The 26,053-nt window shown below is 45.1% G+C and overlaps 1 protein-coding gene across 2 annotated transcripts in view; it reads left to right on the top strand.

Moving 5' to 3' along the window:
• kank3 (KN motif and ankyrin repeat domains 3) overlaps positions 1-26,053 on the top strand; it is a 103,179-nt gene that overhangs the window by 64,618 nt on the left and 12,508 nt on the right. For both annotated transcript variants that reach the window (XM_084318550.1, XM_084318551.1), the window contains exons 5-11: positions 885-987; positions 1,535-1,897; positions 5,614-5,704; positions 10,366-10,588; positions 12,254-12,396; positions 13,515-13,715; positions 25,244-25,345. In XM_084318550.1, the coding sequence (XP_084174676.1) occupies positions 885-987; positions 1,535-1,897; positions 5,614-5,704; positions 10,366-10,588; positions 12,254-12,396; positions 13,515-13,715; positions 25,244-25,345 (1,226 nt within the window). The remainder of the gene's footprint in view (positions 1-884; positions 988-1,534; positions 1,898-5,613; positions 5,705-10,365; positions 10,589-12,253; positions 12,397-13,514; positions 13,716-25,243; positions 25,346-26,053) is intronic.

Genomic DNA, 26,053 nt, shown 5'->3' with positions numbered 1-26,053 from the left:
ATATATACATATTGTAAGAACTCTTACAAGTCTTTGCAGCAGTATTCAAAATACTTTGGCACCAATAAATAGCACCATTACAATTACAATCATATCACATATATATGTAAAACTCTAAATATTGTAAAATCCTCTTATACCATCAAAACTAAGAAGAATATTGTGATATGATGTTTTGGCTCAGTAAAAGTAATTGGTTGGATTGGTTTAGAAGTGGTATCGATATATCCCTAATAAATACCTGGTTGCTAGTTATATATGTAGAATTATGGTAATCAATGCCCAGTCTTGCCATATATATTTGCTGATAATGATAACCTTATGTTGGGGGTGTGTGAGGCTTTCTAATCTGCTTTCTTTTAATCATTTGGCCAATAGGCGGCTAAGTGGCGCAGTGGGCAAGGCGCTCGCCACTAATGCAGGAGATGCTGGGTTCGAGCCCAGCTCTCGGCATTGCTACCAGCTTGGCTGGTCGTTCATACTAACACAATTGGCAGTGTTAGGGGGTGGGAAGCTGGTGGGTGGGGATCGGACGTTGTGGACAGCGACTCCTACAGGTCGGTTGGTGCGCCTGCGCAGCAGAATCAGGAAGCGACGGGGGCGGCGTGTCCCTCCCACACGTTACTCCTCGCCGCTGAGAGATCGCGCTGTGCAGGTGAAAAGATGCGACGGCTGCCTCCTCGAGTACCGGAGGGGACACGTGATGTAAGGCTTCGTCCACATTGCAGCCGGCTTGTGGGAGGCATGGCCTAACAGCGTTCGAGACAGGGGAGGGTAGAATTGGACAATACGAAATTGGGATGGGAGAAAAATTGAAAATGGGAGAAAAAGTAGATACAAAAAATAATAATCATTTGGCCAATATGCATCCTTTGTGGCAACAGGAATGCTGAAATCTATCATGAAGAGGAAGGATGGTAGTAACTCGGGTGAGAATCGCACCACTGGCAAGAAAAGCTTGCAGTTCGTTGGCATTCTCAACGGAGGGTGAGTGACATCTTTACACGTGCCCCACTGCAGTAATAACTAAATGAGTTACATAGACACAGTATGTGGGCGGCTGGGTAGCGTAGTGGTCTAAGCACTCGCCTACAACTGCCGAGAATCCAGCTGTCAGCGGTGCCTCCGGCTTGGTCAGTCGTCCCTACGAACACAATTGGCAGTGTTAGCGGGTGGGAGCCGGTGGGGTATGTATCCTGGTTGTTGCAAACAGCGACTCCTACTGGTCGGTGTGTTCAGCAGGGAGGGGATCTGGGGGAGATGGTGTGATCCTCTGCACGCGTTACTTTCCCCCAGTGAAGCTCCTTGCTGTCGGGTGAAAAGAAGCGGCTGGCTGACTCCACATGTATCGGAGGGGGCATGTGGTAGTTCTACACCCTCCACAGGCCGACAGTAGGGAAATGCGCGCAACGACCAGGAAAGGAATTGGCATAACGACTAAAATTGGGGGATGGGAGAAAACGATAGAAAGGCAAACACAAAATACAGTATGTAAACTACGCAAAAGAAAATCAACACCGTCGCCCCCTCTCAGGTATGAATCAACGTCCAGTGAGGACGAGGAAGAGGAGGCAGAGGGGGAAGGAGAGGAAGATGGGAGTTCCTCGGAGTCGGGAGGAAGCGGGGAGTCGTCGGACAGCAGCGAGGAGGAGGGCGGTGCTCTGGAGGACACGTCTGACGAGGAGAGGAACGTTAACCTGGACGAGAGCGACACGGACGAGGAGGCGCTGAGAGCAGGAGGCCAGGAGGAGGCGCTGAGAGCAGGAGGCCAGGAGGAGGCGCTGAGCGCAGGCGGCCAGGAGGAGGCGCTGAGAGCAGGAGGCGAGGAGGAGGCGCTGAGCGCAGGAGGCCAGGAGGAGGCGCTGAGCGCAGGAGGCTCTGATGCTGTGAAAGAGAAGTATGCATCTGCAGTCCTACCGGAAAATGTACACAAGTAAAACACATACATTTACCCTAACCCTATACCCTAACTCAGAGGTTAAAACCCTCTGAGGTCTGGGCTTTTTTGTGATTCTGACCCCCCCCCCCCCCGATTCTGGGCCCTTTAGGGGGATTTTAAATTGTTTATTTTATTTTTACATAATATGAAAGTACAGGTTCATACCTTCAAAATAAGCCATCACTTGTACAAATCAGGCAGATACTTTTCAATATATGTCTTATGAATCATGCTTATAACACACTACTCATTTCTGAGCTACGGCGCTTCAAAGAAACCGGAACCATTTCTCTTGTCATGTGTAATGAATACATTACCCAGAAAGCAATGTACTTGACACATTTAGTCTGAGAGCAGCCCTTTGTTAGTCTAATGACTTGTGACCCCGCTTCTATCCCCGGGCCATCAGCTCAGTGACTCTCTGCAACACTAACCCAACCAGCTATGAAATCATTGTAGTGACAACTGACAAAATAAGTGATGAGATAGTCAAACAGGTGAAACAAGCTAAGTTATAATCATAAAAAGCTAAATTGTTACAAATCTTAATTTCAACTATGGGTGGAATCCCCTTTTTGGGGTGGAATTCCACTTTAAACCCCAAGAAACCTCCTGGCCTTGACGGGTTAGACCCCTCTTTCTACAGAACTGCAGCCCCCATCATTGCTGAACCTATTTCCCATCTATGTAACCTGTCCCTGCATACAGCAGAACTGCCCTCTGCTTGGGAAGCAGCCCTGGTACGGCCCCTGTTCAAAGGAGGGAACAATACTGACCCCAACTGCTACCGCCCAATCTCAATTTTACCCTGTATAGCAAAAGTGCTAGAGGCTAGTTTGCAAACAACTCACCAGCTTTCTAGAAATCTACAACATACTTTCAGAAAACCAATCTGGCTTCCGCTCAGGGCATGGATGTGAGACTGGCTTCCGCTCAGGGCATGGATGTGAGACTGGCTTCCGCTCAGGGCATGGATGTGAGACTGGCTTCCGCTCAGGGCATGGATGTGAGACTGGCTTCCGCTCAGGGCATGGATGTGAGACTGGCTTCCGCTCAGGGCATGGATGTGAGACTGGCTTCCGCTCAGGGCATGGATGTGAGACTGGCTTCCGCTCAGGGCATGGATGTGAGACTGCTACGATGAAAGTCCTCAATGATGTCCTCAACGCCCTTGACTCCAAACTCTACTGTGCTGCTGCCTTTATAGATCTGGCTAAAAGCCTGTTATGGGAAATGTTAAAGGACAAAACGATGAGCCGTTTTATAAATCATTCAGAGTCATTATTAATAATAGAAAACAGTTTATTTCACCGTGGCCACAATGAAAGGACAGTTTACAGACAGATACATATTGTTCACACACTAGCGTCTGGCCATAAAGTGACCAGGAGGTCTGGGCAGAACATAGTTTATACACACTTGCAAGACGTAACATTAGAACAGATATGATGATGAAAGTAAATAAAAATGGTTCCCAGTTACGGGAAGTAATAATAACCTTGCTTTGGCTGGCTGGGGAGATGTTGGTACCTTGGAGTCTCTTAAAGAGACACACACACATTACACAAGCTGGTCACACTGAACCAGTCAAGCTGTGAAATGATAAAACGATATCTCAACACAGATCTATAATGACATGATAATATTTTCCACAACAAGCCTTTGACACTGTAGAACAGCTTTTGGAGCGGCTGAGAGACATTGGTGTCACTAATAATCACAGTGTAGCATGGTTCGAGAACTACCTCTCTGATCGCACTCAGTCAGTAAAATCCGACAACCTATTAACCAAGTCCCTATCCATCTCTAAGGGGCTCCCCCAAGGCTCCAATCCTCTTCTCCATCTATATAAACAACCAGTTCACTGGAAACTCCCTAATTCACCTCTATGCTGATGACACAGTCCTGTACACCTCTGGTTCCTCCGCGGATGCTGTCCTGAAAACTCTCCAGGAGAGCTTTCTTAAAATCCAAGCTGGTTTCTCTGCCCTTTGCCTGGTCCTAAACACCAGCAAGACCAAAGTTCTGTGGTTCGGCCACAAGGGTACCTCCCAGACTGGCACCATTGTAGCCGCCGGTGGCAAAAAGCTTGAACTGGTCACCTCCTATAAATACCTGGGAGTGTGGATCGACACCAAACTCTCCTTCTCTGAACACCTAACTAAACTGCAGGCCAAAGTCAAAGCAAGGCTTAGCTTTCTGTATAGGAACCGTTCCTCCTTCACTAAACTGCTAAACTCACCCTGGTCCAGATGACTGTCCTGCCGCTATTTGACTTTAGCGATGTAATCTACCGCTTGATAGTGATCTAGAGCGCTTAGATATCCTATATCACTCCGCCATTCGCTTCGCTACCAATGCCCCCTACAGGACCCACCACTGCGAGCTATACTCGGCCATTTTGCATTAGCGGCCGTCATTGAATGAAGACGATTGTAGTCATTATGAGAAGAGGACATCCAGCGCTCTCAATGAGCGTTGGAATTTCTAAAAACTACACTTCCCAACGGATTCTAGCTGCCTTCAAGCAAATTACTTGTGTATGAATTTTTTTTATTTATCTTATTACTCGGGATTATATACCACAAAACTGAATGTTATTGGCATATATTATTGGAGCGCAGTTAGTTTGTCTCCCCTATTGTGAACCTTTAGCAACCATCCGATTTGAAATCAGTTTAAAAATGGCGGAGCTGTTGCAAGAATAAAAAACCTACTGTACATACAGTAGATTTCATTCTCTGTTCTTCATGCACACCTGGTGATACTAAATCCAAATTGAACTCCTGCCATTTGAAAGAGTAGATTTGACCCGATCCATAGCTGTGCAAGTTGGCTATAGGTCATTTATAGGCCTCATATTCTATATTCTATAATAATATTTCAAATTGCATGGTTCCGGGGCGGCTGAGTGGCACAATGGGCAAGGCGCTCGCCACTAACGCAGGATATGCTGGTATCGAGCCCAGCTCTCTGCGTTGCTACCGGCTTGGCCGGCCGTCATACTAACACAATTGGCAGTGCTAGAGGGTGGGAAAGCTGATGGGTGGGGATTGGACGTTGTGGACAGCGACTCCTACAGGTCGGTTTGGTGACGCCGGTGCGGCGGAAACAGGAAGTGTCGGGGGCAGCGTGAGCCTCCCACGCGTTACTCCTCGCCACTGAGAGTTCAAGCTGCTGCGGTGAAAAGATGCGACAGGCTGCCTCCTCGTGTACCGGAGAGGACACGTGATGCAAGGCTTCTATCCTCACTACAGCCGACCAGTGGGAGGCATGGTCTAGCAATGTTCAAGACAGGGGAGGGAAGAATTGGATAATACAAAATTGGGATGGGAGAAAAATTGAAAATGGGGAGAAAAAAGTGGACCAAAAAAAATGTGCATGGTTCCGGATGGCAGAATTCAGTGATAACCAATATTGACGCAGTCGTAAAAAACACACAGATTTGGGCTTTAAGTAAAAGTACAAATACCTCGTTAGAGCACGGTGATCTGGTCAAATTCATCCATATTGTGGAAAGTAAGTAAAAGTGCTTTGGGTCACGACTCCAGGGTGCTTTCCCCCTGTATGATCACATGGCAGTTTACCAGATCCACAGAGGTGCTTCATCCCTCTCTCTTCACCTCCTCATCCCTCTCTCTTCACCTCCTCATCCCTCTCTCTTCACCTCCCAGGTTCGAGCTGAGTGCCAAGATGCGCGAGGCTTGTCTCATCCTGAAGAATCACCTGAACGACGACATGAAAACGCTGAAGAGTAAAGAAGTGGTGAGTCATATCTCTGGCTTTGTTCATGTCATGACGGATTTTTAACACAATTCACAAAAACAATGATTCATTATTAGCCTATTCAAAGACGATGGGGTGGAAATGCATCAGCACTTAAAATAATAAATTAAATAATAACAGTTTAAGGTTGTTTATAGAATGTGTTAGATTGCAGGGCGGCTGGGTGGCGCAGCGGACATTGCGCTCGTCACCAACGCAAGAGACACCGGGTTCGACTCCGGCTGTCGGCGTTGCCTCCGGCTTGGGCCGGCCGTCATACTAACTCAATTGGCAGAGTTAGAGGGGTGGAAGTCGATGGGTGGTAATCTGGACGTTGTGGACAGCGACTCCTACAGGTCGGTTGGGGGACGCCTGCACAGCAGAGACAGGAAATGGCGGGGGTAGTGTGAGCCTCCCACACGTTACTCCTCGCCAATGAGAGTCCGCGCTGGCAGGTGAAAAGATGTGACTGGCTGCCTCCTCGTGTACCGGAGGGGACACGTGATGCAAGGCTTCTATCCTCCCTACAACCGGCCAGTGGGGGGGCATATGCGAGCAACGTTCAAGACAGGGGAGGGGAGAATTGGCACAGCGGGTAATTGGGATTTGGAGAAAAATAGAAAAAGAGGAGAAAAAGTGGATCAAAATAATAATAAATTAAATAAGAGTTTAATTTTTGTTTGTTTATAGAATGTGTTAGATTACCCCTTTAATGTCCATAATGATGCTTCATGCCCCATCATCAGCTCTCCAGCACTAGGGCTGGGCGATATGGCCTAAATATGATATCACGATATTTTCTGACCTTTCGGCGATACACGATACACATCACGATGTTTTTCCTTTTTCCCCCAAACAATTCATTATGAGGCTTACCAAGACAGTATTTGAGTTTGCAAGCGAACATTAAAGACAAAAGACTCATGCATTTAGCATTTTTATATTATATATTAGATTTAGATTATTGGATTCTTAGATTATATATTTAGCATTTTAGCCTTTCGTTTTTTTATATTATATATTAGATTAGATTTAGATGATTAGATTACATATTGTATACGGGCGGCTAGGTGGTGTAGTGGGCAAGGCACTCGCCACCAGTGTGGAGACGCTAGGATTCGCGTGTTCGAATCCAGCTCTCCACATTGTTTTTCAGTTTGGCTGGTCGTCCGCAGTAATACACATTGGCCGTATTACGGGGAGGGAAAACTGAAGGGTGGGGATCGAACGTTGTGAACAAGCGACTCCTACAGGTCGGTTGGTGCGCCTGCGCAGTAGAATCAGGAAGTGTCGGGGGCAGCGTGAGCCTCCCACGCGTTACTCCTCGACACTGAGAGGTCGAGCTGCGCAGGTGAAAAGATGCGACTGCTGTTACCTCAAGTACCGGAGGGGACTTGTGCTATGTATGACTTAGTCCACATTGCAGCCGGCTTGTGGGAGGCAAGAAACAGCGTTCGTGACAGGGGAGGGTTGAATTGGATGATACGAAATTGGGATGGGAGAAAAATATGGAAAAATGGGAGAAAAAGTGGATCAAAAAAAAGATTACATATTGTAACTATTTATTTATTTACATGTATGTATGTATACATTTATTATTTGAACGGCTTAAGGCTATATCTGTACTTGATGTTTGTTTGTTGTGTTGCATACTTGAAATAAACTTCAATCAAATCAAATCAAACCCCCCCTCTTAAAAACAAAAACCTGTGTTTAACCTAGCCATCTATAAAACATCATGCTAAAACTGTGAAACAAATGTCCTACTCCCCTAAAAAAATAAATACATAGCAAACATGACTCAGTTATCCAATAGTGCTGCTGCTTTTTATTTTGTTAAAATCTTTTAGTTAATAAGACTAAAAGACTACAATATATATGACTACAAGGGCCAGAAGCCGACTTCATGACGGCTTCCTGTCCTCGCATTCCATTTCCGGTTTTCCGGTTAACGTTACATTTTCAACAACAGATTGCTGCTAATTAAACACTTCATGGAAACGGACTAACGGAGTAACGTTAACGTTATGTCGAGTTCATACGTGTAGTGTAGTATGAACTCAACATAACGTTAACATTACTCCGTGTCCACTGTTGCTGCCACTATTGCGTCGCAGATGGATGGTACACTCTGTTAGCTCCGTAGCTAATCCGCTCATAGACTAACTTACAGATAGCAGTACCGTTAACGTCAGAGCTTACTCCTGGGTTTCAGGGGGCATCCCTAGCACCGAGCCACCACCTCTCTGTCTCTGGCTAGGTGTGTGCGTGTATGTGCGTGTAGATGACGTAATTTGGGCAAGTGTGTGTGTGACTGACTTTTTTTTTCTGCGAGAGGCGAGAGGGAGAGGAAAGCATTTAGCACTGCGCTTGTAAGTCTCATCTCAGCCGCGGCAGCCTCTAACGCGAGGGCAAAACATCACGATATCCACGATACGTTTAAAAAGTGTATCGTTAATGAACTGTACCCGATATTTATATAATATCGTCATATCGCCCAGCCCTATCCAGCACCCACACATAATGATGCTTCATGCCCCACCATCAGCTCCTCCAGCACCCACACATAATGATGCTTCATGCCCCGTCATCAGCTCTCCAGCACCCACACATAATGATGCTTCATGCCCCACCATCAGCTCTTCCAGCACCCACACATAATGATGCTTCATGCCCCGTCATCAGCTCCTCCAGCACCCACACATAATGATGCTTCATGCCCCACCATCAGCTCCTCCAGCACCCACACATAATGATGCTTCATGCCCCGTCATCAGCTCCTCCAGCACCCACACATAATGATGCTTCATGCCCCGTCATCAGCTCCTCCAGCACCCACACATAATGATGCTTCATGCCCCGTCATCAGCTCCTCCAGCACCCACACATAATGATGCTTCATGCCCCACCATCAGCTCCTCCAGCACCCACACATAATGATGCTTCATGCCCCACCATCAGCTCCTCCAGCACCCACACATAATGATGCTTCATGCCCCACCATCAGCTCTCCAGCACCCACACATAATGATGCTTCATGCCCCACCATCAGCTCCTCCAGCACCCACACATAATGATGCTTCATGCCCCACCATCAGCTCCTCCAGCACCCACACATAATGATGCTTCATGCCCCGTCATCAGCTCCTCCAGCACCCACACATAATGATGCTTCATGCCCCGTCATCAGCTCCTCCAGCACCCACACATAATGATGCTTCATGCCCCGTCATCAGCTCCTCCAGCACCCACACATAATGATGCTTCATGCCCCACCATCAGCTCTCCAGCACCCACACATAATGATGCTTCATGCCCCACCATCAGCTCTCCAGCACCCACACATAATGATGCTTCATGCCCCACCATCAGCTCCTCCAGCACCCACACATAATGATGCTTCATGCCCCGTCATCAGCTCTCCAGCACCCACACATAATGATGCTTCATGCCCCACCATCAGCTCCTCCAGCACCCACACATAATGATGCTTCATGCCCCGTCATCAGCTCCTCCAGCACCCACACATAATGATGCTTCATGCCCCGTCATCAGCTCCTCCAGCACCCACACATAATGATGCTTCATGCCCCACCATCAGCTCTCCAGCACCCACACATAATGATGCTTCATGCCCCGCCATCAGCTCCTCCAGCACCCACACATAATGATGCTTCATGCCCCGTCATCAGCTCTCCACCAGCACCCACACATAATGATGCTTCATGCCCCACCATCAGCTCCTCCAGCACCCACACATAATGATGCTTCATGCCCCGTCATCAGCTCTCCACCAGCACCCACACATAATGATGCTTCATGCCCCGTCATCAGCTCCTCCAGCACCCACACATAATGATGCTTCATGCCCCGTCATCAGCCCTCCAGCACCCACACATAATGATGCTTCATGCCCTGTCATCAGCTCTCCAGCACCCACACATAATGATGCTTCATGCCCCGTCATCAGCCCTCCAGCACCCACACATAATGATGCTTCATGCCCCGTCATCAGCTCCTCCAGCACCCACACATAATGATGCTTCATGCCCCGCCATCAGCTCCTCCAGCACCCACACATAATGATGCTTCATGCCCCGTCATCAGCTCCTCCAGCACCCACACATAATGATGCTTCATGCCCCACCATCAGCTCCTCCAGCACCCACACATAATGATGCTTCATGCCCCGTCATCAGCTCCTCCAGCACCCACACATAATGATGCTTCATGCCCCACCATTAGCTCCTCCAGCACCCACACATAATGATGCTTCATGCCCCGTCATCAGCTCCTCCAGCACCCACACATAATGATGCTTCATGCCCCGTCATCAGCTCCTCCAGCACCCACACATAATGATGCTTCATGCCCCACCATCAGCTCCTCCAGCACCCACACATAATGATGCTTCATGCCCCGTCATCAGCTCCTCCAGCACCCACACATAATGATGCTTCATGCCCCGTCATCAGCTCCTCCAGCACCCACACATAATGATGCTTCATGCCCCACCATCAGCTCCTCCAGCACCCACACATAATGATGCTTCATGCCCCACCATCAGCTCTCCTCCAGCACCCACACATAATGATGCTTCATGCCCCACCATCAGCTCCTCCAGCACCCACACATAATGATGCTTCATGCCCCGTCATCAGCTCTCCTCCAGCACCCACACTGTCCAGCTGGAGTGGTTCCGTATCTCCAGCTCCAAGACGGCCCAGCCGCCGCGCGTGTCCGACTACCTGATGGCCTTCCGGGAGATCTCGTCTGCGCTGCTGCAGGAAGTGGTCAACATGACGGACGGCAACGGCAACACCGCCCTCCACTACAGCGTGTCCCACTCCAACTTCACCGTGGTGGGGCTGCTGCTGCTCTCAGGTCAGTGTTCACCACAGCGTCTCTCCCACTCCCACTTCACCGTGGTGGGGCTGCTGCTGCTCTCAGGTCAGTGTTCACCACAGCGTCTCTCCCACTCCCACTTCACCGTGGTGGGCCTGCTGCTGCTCTCAGGTCAGTGTTCACCACAGCGTCTCCCACTCCCACTTCACCGTGGTGGGCCTGCTGCTGCTCTCAGGTCAGTGTTCACCACAGCGTCTCTCCCACTCCCACTTCACCGTGGTGGGGCTGCTGCTGCTCTCAGGTCAGTGTTCACCACAGCGTCTCTCCCACTCCCACTTCACCGTGGTGGGGCTGCTGCTGCTCTCAGGTCAGTGTTCACCACAGCGTCTCTCCCACTCCCACTTCACCGTGGTGGGCCTGCTGCTGCTCTCAGGTCAGTGTTCACCACAGCGTCTCCCACTCCCACTTCACCGTGGTGGGGCTGCTGCTGCTCTCAGGTCAGTGTTCACCACAGCGTCTCTCCCACTCCCACTTCACCGTGGTGGGGCTGCTGCTGCTCTCAGGTCAGTGTTAGTTAAGGCTGAGCCCAAACGTTCGAACCTTCGTTCGTTACGTTGGCATTCTGTTTAAACCAATGGGGTTTTTCTTCACAGTTGCAGATAAAGCTTAGGCTACACTAATATTATAGTATTAAAATAAACTGATGAGTTATATAAATTAGAAAGTTGATTTAATTGATTTAGTTGGGCTGGGGCTTCTCCCTGGGCTGGGTCTGGGGCTGGAAAGTTGATTTAATAAAAGAAAAAATACTAATTTAATCAGATTAATTTTAAGATATTTAAAAAATAAATAAAAAATTTAAACTAAGGTTCAAAAACCCTGACGAAGTTTGAATCCCAAGAACAGGCTTCGGGGAAACAGCCTTAGTGCTGCTGGTCTCAGGTCAGTGTTAGTGCTGGTTAACCCTTTCAGCTTTCACTGCCACACGACAGAAGGTTAAGGTGTAGTAATTAAACAGGACAGGCTTCAGTGTTCTCTAACAGTTAACTCCACTTCTCCAGGAGTTAACCAAGTCAGTCCTCCTTGACATGTGTACATTTTAAGATTTTTTTAAATAATATTTATATGAAAGTACTGAAAGAAATGGGCTACACTCATTGGCTACTTCTTACACCCAGAGTCTCTTGGTTTGAACACTTTCACTGTATTTTTAAATGATGCCAATAAGACACGGATCCCTGAGATAGCATCCATTATAGTGTGATCGTATTTGTACTTTTACAACTTTTACTACAACATTGTGTATGTGTGTGTGTATCTCTGTGTGTGTGCGTGCATGCGTGCGTGTGTGTGTGCGTGCGTTCATAAATCAAATCAAATTTATTTGTAAGGCCCGACAACACACGTTAATGTCCCCATGGGCCGGACACGTCTTCTTTAAACAAGTCAAGAAGAAACATCACAATAAATCAAGAACAAAACAAAAACACCATGAAGTCCAAAACATTTTAAATAAATAAATAAACACTCCCAGACATACCCCACGCGTAAGGTAAGGAAAAACTCACTAAAACCTAGCAATAGGAAAAAATGCACCACAGGCAGTGTGGAGGAGAGAAACCTTAGAAGGGCCGTTCATCTCCCTTCTTCGATGTTCAGATGTTCAGATGTTCATGTGCTTCACCGTCTGGTCGCCTCCTCCAGGGATGTGCTGTGTCGACACGCAGAACAAGGCCGGCTACACGGCCATCATGCTGGCTGCTCTCTCCGCTGTGAAGGAGGACGACGACATGGCTGTGGTCAAGAAGCTCTTCAGTAAAGGCAACGTCAACGCCAAGGCCAGCCAGGCAAGTAGAACTGTCTTCTACTATCACCCTCCCCTCCCCCCTCCCCCATGCTGCTATCACCCTGCCCATACCTCCCCTCCCCCATGCTGCTATCACCCTGCCCATACCTCCCCTCCCCCCTCCCCCATGCTGCTATCACCCTGCCCATACCTCCCCTCCCCCCTCCGCCATGCTGCTATCACCCTGCCCATACCTCCCCTACCCCCTCCGCCATGCTGCTATCACCCTGCCCATACCTCCCCTACCCCCTCCGCCATGCTGCTATCACCCTGCCCATACCTCCCCTCCCCCCTCCGCCATGCTGCTATCACCCTGCCCATACCTCCCCTCCCCCCTCCGCCATGCTGCTATCACCCTGCCCATGCCTCCCCTCCCCCCTCCCCCATGCTGCTATCACCCTGCCCATACCTCCCCTCCCCATGCTGCTATCACCCTGCCCATACCTCCCCTCCCCCCCTCCGCCATGCTGCTATGATGCCAGGTAAGTAGAACTACTCGGTCTTCCACTATTGATTGAAAACTTTATTAGCAGATTGCAGAGTGGGTACAATACAGTACAGCTCAATACAAACAATTGTTAAGAGGATGTGTATTTCCAGGCTGGCCAGACAGACAGCGCTGATGCTAGCTGTTAGCCTCTGTGCTGTTGGTGATGCTAACTCCTCTGTGTATTTCCAGGCTGGCTGCGCTGATGCTAGCTGTTAGCCTCTGTGCTGTTGGTGATGCTAACTCCTCTGTGTATTTACAGGCTGGCCAGACAGCACTGATGCTAGCTGTTAGCCTCTGTGCTGTTGGTGATGCTAACTCCTCTGTGTATTTACAGGCTGGCCAGACAGCACTGATGCTAGCTGTTAGCCTCTGTGCTGTTGGTGATGCTAACTCCTCTGTGTATTTCCAGGCTGGCCAGACAGCACTGATGCTAGCTGTTAGCCTCGGTGCTGTTGGTGATGCTAACTCCTCTGTGTATTTCCAGGCTGGCTGCGCTGATGCTAGCTGTTAGCCTCTGTGCTGTTGGTGATGCTAACTCCTCTGTGTATTTCCAGGCTGGCCAGACAGCGCTGATGCTAGCTGTTAGCCTCTGTGCTGTTGGTGATGCTAACTCCTCTGTGTATTTCCAGGCTGGCCAGACAGCACTGATGCTAGCTGTTAGCCACGGGCGTCAGGAGATGGTGCGAGCGCTTCTGGACTGCGGAGCCGATGTCAACGTGCAGGACGACGAGGGCTCCACGGCGTTGATGTGTGCCAGTGAGCACGGCCGTGCAGAGATAGTCTCACTGCTCCTGGATCAGCCGGGATGCGACATATCCATTGTGGACAACGTACGTATGAGAATAGATCTGTAGCTGTTTTCGGGGCACTTACAGGGAATGTTCTTAGAGAAGGCATTCCAAATGATCGCTTACCAAGCCAATCGTTTTCAATAGGATAGGCTTCTGAAACGCTGAATGTTAAAGCATCTTAGCACTGAGAACATCACTGAGCAGCGATAAGAACTCTCATCTGTTTGAAGGTGAGGGAACAGTGATGATCTTTGTTCTAGGATGCTTTTGGGAAACTGTGAGAGACCGTGCACTTGGAAAGTTGGTCCCCTTCGACTAAACATAGTATTAGACTTAGTCCAAACACCAGAGGTCACCCTCAAAAGAGAAACACTTGTTTTGTGATTTCTAGTAGTATGGGATCTGTCTGTCACTGCCAACCCTGTGTGCACCCAGTGCCAATGTTCTGCCAACCCTGTGTGCACCCAGTGCCAATGTTCTGCCAACCCTGTGTGCACCCAGTGCCAATGTTCTGCCAACCCTGTGTGCACCCAGTGCCAATGTTCTGGTCCTTGATCAAGTCTCAGACGTAGACTAGGGATGCTCGATATTGGCTTTTTTTACCGATATACCGATATACCGATATTGTCCAACTCTTAATTTCCGATACCGATATATGCAGGGTTTCCCCCCCCAAAAAATGGAATAATTTCAGGTAATTAACATTACATATCTCTTGTTGTGGAATTATGCATACTTTTGACAATAAATAAAATCAGAATTAGTTCTTACTTGCTTGCCTGGGTAAATAAAGGTTATAGAAATGTAAAAAAATGAAATGAAAACCGATACCGATATTTTCCGATATTACATTTTAATGCCGATATCGGCCGATAATATCGGACATCCCTAACGTAGACTACTGGACACATCCACTCAGACTACTGGACACATCCACTACTGGACACATCCATTCAGACTACTGGACACATCCACTCAGACTACTGGACACATCCACTCAGACTACTGGACACATCCACTCAGACTACTGGACACATCCACTCAGACTACTGGACACATCCACTCAGACTACTGGACACATCCACTCAGACTACTGGACACATCCACTCAGACTACTGGACACATCCACTCAGACTACTGGACACATCCACTCAGGCTACTGGACACATCCACTCAGACTACTGGACACATCCACTCAGGCTACTGGACACATCCACTCAGACTACTGGACACATCCACTCAGGCTACTGGACACATCCACTCAGACTACTGGACACATCCACTCAGACTACTGGACACATCCACTCAGACTACTGGACACATCCACTCAGACTACTGGACACATCCACTCAGACTACTGGACACATCCACTCAGACTACTGGACACATCCACTCAGACTACTGGACACATCCACTCAGAGGACAGTCTGCGATTTAGCTCAATCTGAGTCCAGGAAACTGCTGCTCGGGGGAAATAGTCTACATATGGTGTCCGCTCCTTGTCACCTATCCTTTTCCTCTTCCTTCTAAAGCAAACAGATCCAGTCCTAAAGACCAATAGCAACAGACACAGTCCTAAAGACATATAGCAAGACAGAATCAGTCTTAAAGACCTATAGCAAGACAGAATCAGTCCTAAAGACATATAGCAAGACATAATCAGTCTTAAAGACCTATAGCAAGACAGACCCAGTCTTAAAGACCTATAGCAAGACAGAATCAGTCTTAAAGACCTATAGCAAGACAGAATCAGTCCTAAAGACCTATAGCAAGACAGAATCAGTCTTAAAGACCTATAGCAAGACAGAATCAGTCTTAAAGACCTATAGCAAGACAGAATCAGTCTTAAAGACCTATAACAAGACAGAATCAGTCCTAAAGACCTATAGCAAGACAGAATCAGCCCTAAAGACATATAGCAAGACAGAATCAGTCCTAAAGACCTATAACAAGACAGAATCAGTCCTAAAGACCTATAACAAGACAGAATCAGTCTTAAAGACCTATAACAAGACAGAATCAGTCCTAAAGACCTATAACAAGACAGAATCAGTCCTAAAGACCTATAGCAAGACAGAATCAGTCTTAAAGACCTATAGCAAGACAGAATCAGTCTTAAAGACCTATAGCAAGACAGAATCAGTCTTAAAGACCTATAGCAAGACAGAATCAGTCCTAAAGACCTATAGCAAGACAGAATCAGTCCTAAAGACATATAGCAAGACAGAATCAGTCTTAAAGACCTATAGCAAGACAGAATCAGTCCTAAAGACCTATAGCAAGACAGAATCAGTCTTAAAGACCTATAGCAAGACAGAATCAGTCCTAAAGACCTATAGCAAGACAGAATCAGTCCTAAAGACCTATAGCAAGACAGAATCAGTCTTAAAGACCTATAGCAAGACAGAATCAGTCCTAAAGACCTATAGCAAGACAGAATCAGTCCTAAAGACCTATAGCAAGACAGAATCAGTCTTAAAGACCTATAGCAAGACATAATCAGTCTTAAAGACCTATAACAAGACATAATCAGTCTTAAAGACCTATAGCAAGACAGAATCAGTCTTAAAGACCTATAGCAAGACAGAATCAGTCCTAAAGACCTATAGCAAGACAGAATCAGTCTTAAAGACCTATAGCAAGACAGAATCAGTCCTAAAGACCTATAGCAAGACAGAATCAGTCTTAAAGACCTATAGCAAGACAGAATCAGTCTTAAAGACCTATAGCAAGACAGAACCAGTCCTAAAGACCTATAGCAAGACAGAATCAGTCTTAAAGACCTATAGCAAGACAGAATCAGTCTTAAAGACCTATAGCAAGACAGAATCAGTCTTAAAGACCTATAGCAAGACAGAATCAGTCTTAAAGACCTATAACAAGACAGAATCAGTCTTAAAGACCTATAGCAAGACAGAATCAGTCTTAAAGACATATAACAAGACAGAACCAGTCTTAAAGACCTATAGCAAGACAGAATCAGTCTTAAAGACCTATAGCAAGACAGAATCAGTCCTAAAGACCTATAGCAAGACAGAATCAGTCTTAAAGACCTATAGCAAGACAGAATCAGTCTTAAAGACCTATAGCAAGACAGAATCAGTCCTAAAGACCTATAACAAGACAGAATCAGCCCTAAAGACCTATAGCAAGACAGACCCAGTCCTAAAGACCTATAGCAAGACAGAATCAGTCTTAAAGACCTATAGCAAGACAGAATCAGTCTTAAAGACCTATAGCAAGACAGACACAGTCCTAAAGACCTATAGCAAGACAGAATCAGTCCTAAAGACCTATAGCAAGACAGAATCAGTCTTAAAGACATATAGCAAGACATAATCAGTCTTAAAGACCTGTAGCAAGACAGAATCAGTCTTAAAGAGCCTATAGCAAGACTGAATCAGTCTTAAAGACCTATAACAAGACAGAATCAGTCCTAAAGACCAATAGCAAGACAGAATCAGCCCTAAAGACCTATAGCAAGACAGAATCAGTCTTAAAGACCTATAGCAAGACATAATCAGTCTTAAAGACCTATAGCAAGACAGAATCAGTCTTAAAGACCTATAACAAGACAGAATCAGTCTTAAAGACCTATAGCAAGACAGAATCAGTCTTAAAGACATATAACAAGACAGAATCAGTCTTAAAGACATATAACAAGACAGAATCAGTCTTAAAGACCTATAGCAAGACAGAATCAGTCCTAAAGACCTATAGCAAGACAGAATCAGTCTTAAAGACATATAACAAGACAGAATCAGTCTTAAAGACCTATAGCAAGACAGAATCAGTCTTAAAGACCTATAGCAAGACAGAATCAGTCCTAAAGACCTATAGCAAGACAGAATCAGTCCTAAAGACCTATAGCAAGACAGAATCAGTCTTAAAGACCTATAACAAGACATAATCAGTCTTAAAGACCTATAGCAAGACAGAATCAGTCTTAAAGACCTATAACAAGACAGAACCAGTCCTAAAGACCTATAGCAAGACAGAATCAGTCCTAAAGACCTATAGCAAGACAGAATCAGTCTTAAAGACCTATAGCAAGACAGAATCAGTCTTAAAGAGCCTATAGCAAGACAGAATCAGTCTTAAAGACCTATAGCAAGACAGAATCAGCCCTAAAGACCTATAACAAGACAGAATCAGTCCTAAAGACCTATAGCAAGACAGAATCAGTCTTAAAGACCTATAGCAAGACAGAATCAGTCTTAAAGACCTATAGCAAGACAGAATCAGTCCTAAAGACCTATAGCAAGACAGAATCAGTCTTAAAGACCTATAGCAAGACAGAATCAGTCTTAAAGACCTATAGCAAGACAGAATCAGTCTTAAAGACCTATAGCAAGACAGAATCAGTCTTAAAGACCTATAACAAGACAGAATCAGTCTTAAAGACCTATAACAAGACAGAATCAGTCTTAAAGACCTATAGCAAGACAGAATCAGTCCTAAAGACCTATAGCAAGACAGAATCAGTCTTAAAGACCTATAGCAAGACAGAATCAGTCTTAAAGACCTATAGCAAGACAGAATCAGTCTTAAAGACCTATAGCAAGACAGAATCAGTCTTAAAGACCTATAGCAAGACAGAATCAGTCTTAAAGACCTATAGCAAGACAGAATCAGTCTTAAAGACCTATAGCAAGACAGAATCAGTCTTAAAGACCTATAGCAAGACATAATCAGTCTTAAAGACCTATAGCAAGACAGAATCAGTCTTAAAGACCTATAGCAAGACAGAATCAGTCTTAAAGACCTATAGCAAGACAGAATCAGTCTTAAAGACCTATAACAAGACAGAATCAGCCCTAAAGACCTATAGCAAGACAGAATCAGTCCTAAAGACCTATAGCAAGACAGAATCAGCCCTAAAGACCTATAGCAAGACAGAATCAGTCTTAAAGACCTATAGCAAGACAGAATCAGTCTTAAAGACCTATAGCAAGACAGAATCAGTCTTAAAGACCTATAGCAAGACAGAATCAGTCCTAAAGACCTATAGCAAGACAGAATCAGCCTTAAAGACCTATAGCAAGACAGAATCAGTCTTAAAGACCTATAGCAAGACAGAATCAGCCCTAAAGACCTATAGCAAGACAGAATCAGTCTTAAAGACCTATAACAAGACAGAATCAGTCCTAAAGACCTATAGCAAGACAGAATCAGTCTTAAAGACCTATAACAAGACAGAATCAGTCCTAAAGACCTATAACAAGACAGAATCAGTCCTAAAGACCTATAGCAAGACAGAATCAGTCTTAAAGACCTATAACAAGACAGAATCAGTCCTAAAGACCTATAACAAGACAGAATCAGTCCTAAAGACCTATAGCAAGACAGAATCAGTCCTAAAGACATATAGCAAGACAGAATCAGTCCTAAAGACCTATAGCAAGACAGAATCAGCCCTAAAGACCTATAGCAAGACAGAATCAGTCTTAAAGATCTATAGCAAGACAGAATCAGTCTTAAAGACCTATAGCAAGACAGAATCAGTCTTAAAGACCTATAGCAAGACAGAATCAGCCCTAAAGACCTATAGCAAGACAGAATCAGTCTTAAAGACCTATAACAAGACAGAATCAGTCCTAAAGACCTATAGCAAGACAGAATCAGTCTTAAAGACCTATAACAAGACAGAATCAGTCCTAAAGACCTATAACAAGACAGAATCAGTCCTAAAGACCTATAGCAAGACAGAATCAGTCTTAAAGACCTATAACAAGACAGAATCAGTCCTAAAGACCTATAACAAGACAGAATCAGTCCTAAAGACCTATAGCAAGACAGAATCAGTCTTAAAGACCTATAGCAAGACAGAATCAGTCTTAAAGACATATAACAAGACAGAATCAGTCCTAAAGACCTATAACAAGACAGAATCAGTCTTAAAGACCTATAACAAGACAGAATCAGTCTTAAAGACCTATAACAAGACAGAATCAGTCCTAAAGACCTATAACAAGACAGAATCAGTCCTAAAGACCTATAACAAGACATAATCAGTCTTAAAGACCTATAGCAAGACAGAATCAGTCTTAAAGACCTATAGCAAGACAGAATCAGTCTTAAAGACGTATAGCAAGACAGAATCAGTCCTAAAGACCTATAGCAAGACAGAATCAGTCTTAAAGACCTATAGCAAGACAGAATCAGTCCTAAAGACCTATAGCAAGACAGAATCAGTCTTAAAGACCTATAGCAAGACAGAATCAGTCCTAAAGACCTATAGCAAGACAGAATCAGTCTTAAAGACCTATAGCAAGACAGAATCAGTCTTAAGGACCTATAGCAAGACAGAATCAGTCTTAAAGACCTATAACAACAGACAGAATCAGTCTTAAAGAGCCTATAGCAAGACTGAATCAGTCTTAAAGACCTATAACAAGACAGAATCAGTCCTAAAGACCAATAGCAAGACAGAATCAGCCCTAAAGACCTATAGCAAGACAGAATCAGTCCTAAAGACCTATAGCAAGACAGAATCAGTCTTAAAGACATATAACAAGACAGAATCAGTCCTAAAGACCTATAGCAAGACAGAATCAGTCTTAAAGACCTATAGCAAGACAGAATCAGTCCTAAAGACCTATAGCAAGACAGAATCAGTCTTAAAGACCTATAGCAAGACAGAATCAGTCTTAAAGACCTATAACAAGACAGAATCAGCCCTAAAGACCAATAGCAAGACAGAATCAGTCCTAAAGACCTATAGCAAGACAGAATCAGTCTTAAAGACCTATAACAAGACAGAATCAGCCCTAAAGACCTATAGCAAGACAGAATCAGTCTTAAAGACCTATAGCAAGACAGAATCAGTCTTAAAGACCTATAGCAAGACAGAATCAGTCTTAAAGACCAATAGCAAGACATAATCAGTCTTAAAGACCAATAGCAAGACAGAATCAGTCTTAAAGACCTATAACAAGACAGAATCAGTCTTAAAGACCTATAGCAAGACAGAATCAGTCCTAAAGACCTATAGCAAGACAGAATCAGTCTTAAAGACCTATAGCAAGACAGACCCAGTCCTAAAGACCTATAGCAAGACAGAATCAGTCTTAAAGACCTATAGCAAGACAGAATCAGTCTTAAAGACCTATAGCAAGACAGAATCAGTCTTAAAGACCTATAACAAGACAGAATCAGTCTTAAAGACCAATAGCAAGACAGAATCAGTCCTAAAGACCTATAGCAAGACAGAATCAGTCCTAAAGACATATAGCAAGACAGAATCAGTCCTAAAGACCTATAGCAAGACAGAATCAGTCTTAAAGACCTATAGCAAGACAGAATCAGTCTTAAAGACCTATAGCAAGACAGAATCAGTCTTAAAGACCAATAGCAAGACAGAATCAGTCTTAAAGACCTATAACAAGACAGAATCAGTCTTAAAGACCTATAGCAAGACAGAATCAGTCTTAAAGACCTATAACAAGACAGAATCAGTCTTAAAGACCTATAACAAGACAGAATCAGTCTTAAAGACCTATAGCAAGACAGAATCAGTCCTAAAGACCTATAACAAGACATAATCAGTCTTAAAGACCTATAGCAAGACAGACCCAGTCTTAAAGAGCCAATAGTAAGACAGACCCACTCCTAAAGACCAATAGCAAGACAGAATCAGTCCTAAAGACCTATAGCAAGACAGAATCAGTCTTAAAGACCTATAGCAAGACAGAATCAGTCTTAAAGACCTATAGCAAGACAGAATCAGTCTTAAAGACCTATAGCAAGACAGAATCAGTCTTAAAGACATATAGCAAGACAGAATCAGTCTTAAAGACATATAGCAAGACAGAATCAGTCTTAAAGACCTATAGCAAGACAGAATCAGCCCTAAAGACCTATAGCAAGACAGAATCAGTCTTAAAGACCTATAACAAGACATAATCAGTCTTAAAGACCTATAGCAAGACAGAATCAGTCTTAAAGACCTATAGCAAGACAGAATCAGTTCTAAAGACCTATAGCAAGACAGAATCAGTTCTAAAGACCTATAGCAAGACAGAATCAGTCCTAAAGACCTATAACAAGACAGAATCAGTCTTAAAGAGCCTATAGCAAGACAGAATCAGTCTTAAAGACCTATAGCAAGACAGAATCAGTCCTAAAGACCTATAGCAAGACAGAATCAGTCTTAAAGACCTATAGCAAGACAGAATCAGTCTTAAAGACCTATAGCAAGACAGAATCAGTCTTAAAGACCTATAACAAGACAGAATCAGTCTTAAAGACCTATAGCAAGACAGAATCAGTCTTAAAGACCTATAGCAAGACAGAATCAGTCTTAAAGACCTATAGCAAGACAGAATCAGTCTTAAAGACCTATAACAAGACAGAATCAGTCCTAAAGACCTATAGCAAGACAGAACCAGTCTTAAAGACCTATAACAAGACAGAACCAGTCTTAAAGACCTATAACAAGACAGAATCAGTCTTAAAGACCTATAGCAAGACAGAATCAGTCTTAAAGACCTATAACAAGACAGAATCAGTCCTAAAGACCTATAGCAAGACAGAATCAGTCCTAAAGACCTATAGCAAGACAGAATCAGTCTTAAAGACCTATAGCAAGACAGAATCAGTCCTAAAGACCTATAGCAAGACAGAATCAGTCCTAAAGACCTATAACAAGACAGAATCAGTCCTAAAGACCTATAACAAGACAGAATCAGTCTTAAAGACCTATAGCAAGACAGAATCAGTCTTAAAGACCTATAGCAAGACAGAATCAGTCTTAAAGACCTATAGCAAGACAGAATCAGTCTTAAAGACCTATAGCAAGACAGAATCAGTCCTAAAGACCTATAGCAAGACAGAATCAGTCCTAAAGACCTATAACAAGACAGAATCAGTCCTAAAGACCTATAACAAGACAGAATCAGTCTTAAAGACCTATAGCAAGACAGAATCAGTCTTAAAGACCTATAGCAAGACAGAATCAGTCTTAAAGACCTATAGCAAGACAGAATCAGTCTTAAAGACCTATAGCAAGACAGAATCAGTCTTAAAGACCTATAACAAGACAGAATCAGTCTTAAAGACCTATAGCAAGACAGAATCAGCCCTAAAGACCTATAGCAAGACAGAATCAGTCCTAAAGACCTATAGCAAGACAGAATCAGTCTTAAAGACCTATAGCAAGACAGAATCAGCCCTAAAGACCTATAGCAAGACAGAATCAGTCCTAAAGACCTATAGCAAGACAGAATCAGTCTTAAAGAGCCTATAGCAAGACAGAATCAGTCTTAAAGACCTATAGCAAGACAGAATCAGTCTTAAAGACCTATAGCAAGACAGAATCAGTCTTAAAGACCTATAGCAAGACAGAATCAGTCTTAAAGACCTATAGCAAGACAGAATCAGTCTTAAAGACCTATAGCAAGACAGAATCAGTCCTAAAGACCTATAGCAAGACAGAATCAGTCCTAAAGACCTATAACAAGACATAATCAGTCTTAAAGACCTATAACAAGACATAATCAGTCTTAAAGACCTATAGCAAGACAGAATCAGTCCTAAAGACCTATAGCAAGACAGAATCAGTCCTAAAGACCTATAGCAAGACAGAATCAGTCTTAAAGACCTATAGCAAGACAGAATCAGCCCTAAAGACCTATAGCAAGACAGAATCAGTCCTAAAGACCTATAGCAAGACAGAATCAGTCTTAAAGACCTATAGCAAGACAGAATCAGTCTTAAAGACCTATAGCAAGACAGAATCAGTCCTAAAGACCTATAGCAAGACAGAATCAGTCCTAAAGACCTATAGCAAGACAGAATCAGTCCTAAAGACCTATAGCAAGACAGAATCAGTCTTAAAGAGCCTATAGCAAGACAGAATCAGTCTTAAAGACCTATAGCAAGACAGAATCAGTCTTAAAGAGCCTATAGCAAGACAGAATCAGTCTTAAAGACCTATAGCAAGACAGAATCAGTCTTAAAGACCTATAGCAAGACAGAATCAGTCTTAAAGACCTATAACAAGACAGAATCAGTCCTAAAGACCTATAGCAAGACAGAATCAGTCTTAAAGACCTATAGCAAGACAGAATCAGTCTTAAAGACCAATAGCAAGACAGACCCAGTCCTAAAGACCTATAGCAAGACAGAATCAGTCTTAAAGACCTATAGCAAGACAGAATCAGCCCTAAAGACCTATAGCAAGACAGAATCAGTCTTAAAGACCTATAACAAGACAGAATCAGTCTTAAAGACCTATAGCAAGACAGAATCAGTCTTAAAGACCTATAGCAAGACAGAATCAGTCTTAAAGACCTATAGCAAGACAGAATCAGTCTTAAAGACCTATAGCAAGACAGAATCAGTCTTAAAGACCTATAGCAAGACAGAATCAGCCCTAAAGACCTATAACAAGACAGAATCAGTCTTAAAGACCTATAGCAAGACAGAATCAGTCTTAAAGACCTATAGCAAGACAGAATCAGTCCTAAAGACCTATAACAAGACAGAATCAGCCCTAAAGACCTATAGCAAGACAGAATCAGTCTTAAAGACCTATAGCAAGACAGAATCAGTCTTAAAGACCTATAGCAAGACAGAATCAGTTCTAAAGACCTATAACAAGACAGAATCAGTCTTAAAGACCTATAGCAAGACAGAATCAGTCCTAAAGACCTATAGCAAGACAGAATCAGCCCTAAAGCGCTATAGCACGACAGAATCAGCCCTAAAGCGCTGTGTGTCTACTGTGTTTACAGACAATACCTACCAGCCGAGTGCATCATGACTGTGAAAACCAAGGCAGTAGTCGGCTCTTTTCCTCTGTCTGTTCGTCGCTCCACCCCTTCCCCCCTGATCCACGAAACAGAGCTGTTGCACCAAGTGGTTTCACAGTGTGAGGCGTCCCAGTGCAGTTACTGGAGTATTGCACATCTGGGCCAGAATGACTTGCCATACTTCAACATGGATTGGGTTTCAGCAGCGTGACACAGCTGCACAGAGAGGAGGCCTGGGAAAGGATCTGGCTAAACTTCCCCCTCTCTCTCCTCGCTGCTCCGGGGTTGTGAGGCATACAGTGTATTTAGTTTTTTTTAAATATTTTGATTACATCGACACGGTCACAGGTGTTTTCTTTATTCTGGTAATAATAATATTAATAATAAGAATAATAAGAATGACAATAAACGTTATTTGTATAGCACCTTTCATACAGGAATTGCAGCTCAAAGTGCTTCACAGCAGTAAAGAATACTTAAAGTGAGCACAGAATTGGCAGATGCGTAAAGTGCATAAAGTGCAGACATAAAACTAGGCATAGAATTTGCATAGGATAGACAGCAGCCAAACAGACCATTAAAATAGAACATTAATTAATCAACTATTTGTATAGCACCTTTCGTACATAATCTTTCATATTAGGATCTAACTTCTTAACAGGCCTCTTTGTTTACGGTTTGATTATCACTGATGAACCTGATAACCATGAAATAGTGTTGTATGTTGTTTTATGTTTCTCTCTCTCTCTCCCTCTCTCTCTCTCTCTCTCTCTCTCTCTCTCTCTCTCTCTCTCTCTCTCTCTCCGTCTGCAGGATGGCAGCAACGCTCTGTCCATTGCTCTGGAGGCCTCTCACAATGACACAGCTGTGCTGCTCTACGCCCACATGAACTACGCCAAGGCCCAGGCGGCTGTGGTGAGGCCCTCCTCTCTCCTCTCTCCCCTCCTCCCTCCCTCTCTCCCCTCCTCCCTCCCCTCCCCTCTCCCCTCCTCCCTCCCTCTCTCCCCTCCTCCCTCCTCTCTCTCCCCTCCCTCTCTCCCCTCCTCCCTCCCTCTCTCCCCTCCTCCCTCCCCTCCCCTCTCCCCTCCTCCCTCCCCTCTCCCCTCCTCCCTCCCTCTCTCCCCTCCTCTCTCCTCTCTCCCCTCCTCCCTCCTCTCTCCCCTCCCCTCCTCTCTCCCCTCCTCCCTCCCTCTCTCCCCTCCTCCCTCCCCTCCCCTCTCCCCTCCTCCCTCCCCTCTCCCCTCCTCCCTCCCTCTCTCCCCTCCTCTCTCCTCTCTCCCCTCCTCCCTCCCTCTCTCCCCTCCTCCCTCCCCTCCCCTCTCCCCTCCTCCCTCCCTCTCTCCCCCTCCTCCCTCCTCTCTCTCCCCTCCCTCTCTCCCCTCCTCCCTCCTCTCTCTCCCCTCCCTCTCTCCCCTCCTCCCTCCTCCCTCCCCTCCTCCCTCCTCTCCCCTCCTTCCTCCCTCTCTCCCCTCCTCCCTCCCCTCTCTCCCCTCCTCCCCTCCTCCCTCTCTCCCCTCCTCCCTCCCCTCTCTCCCCTCCCCTCCCTCCCTCTCTCCCCTCCTCTCTCCCCTCCTCCCTCCTCTCTCCCCTCCTTCCTCCCTCTCTCCCCTCCTCCCTTCCCTC

The sequence above is a fragment of the Notolepis coatsorum genome, assembly GCF_963971535.1.
Source record: "Notolepis coatsorum genome assembly, chromosome: 7".
Lineage (NCBI taxonomy): Eukaryota > Metazoa > Chordata > Actinopteri > Aulopiformes > Paralepididae > Notolepis > Notolepis coatsorum.
The sequence above is the reverse complement of the archived record's forward strand: the minus strand, read 5'-3'. Positions and strand labels throughout refer to the sequence as shown.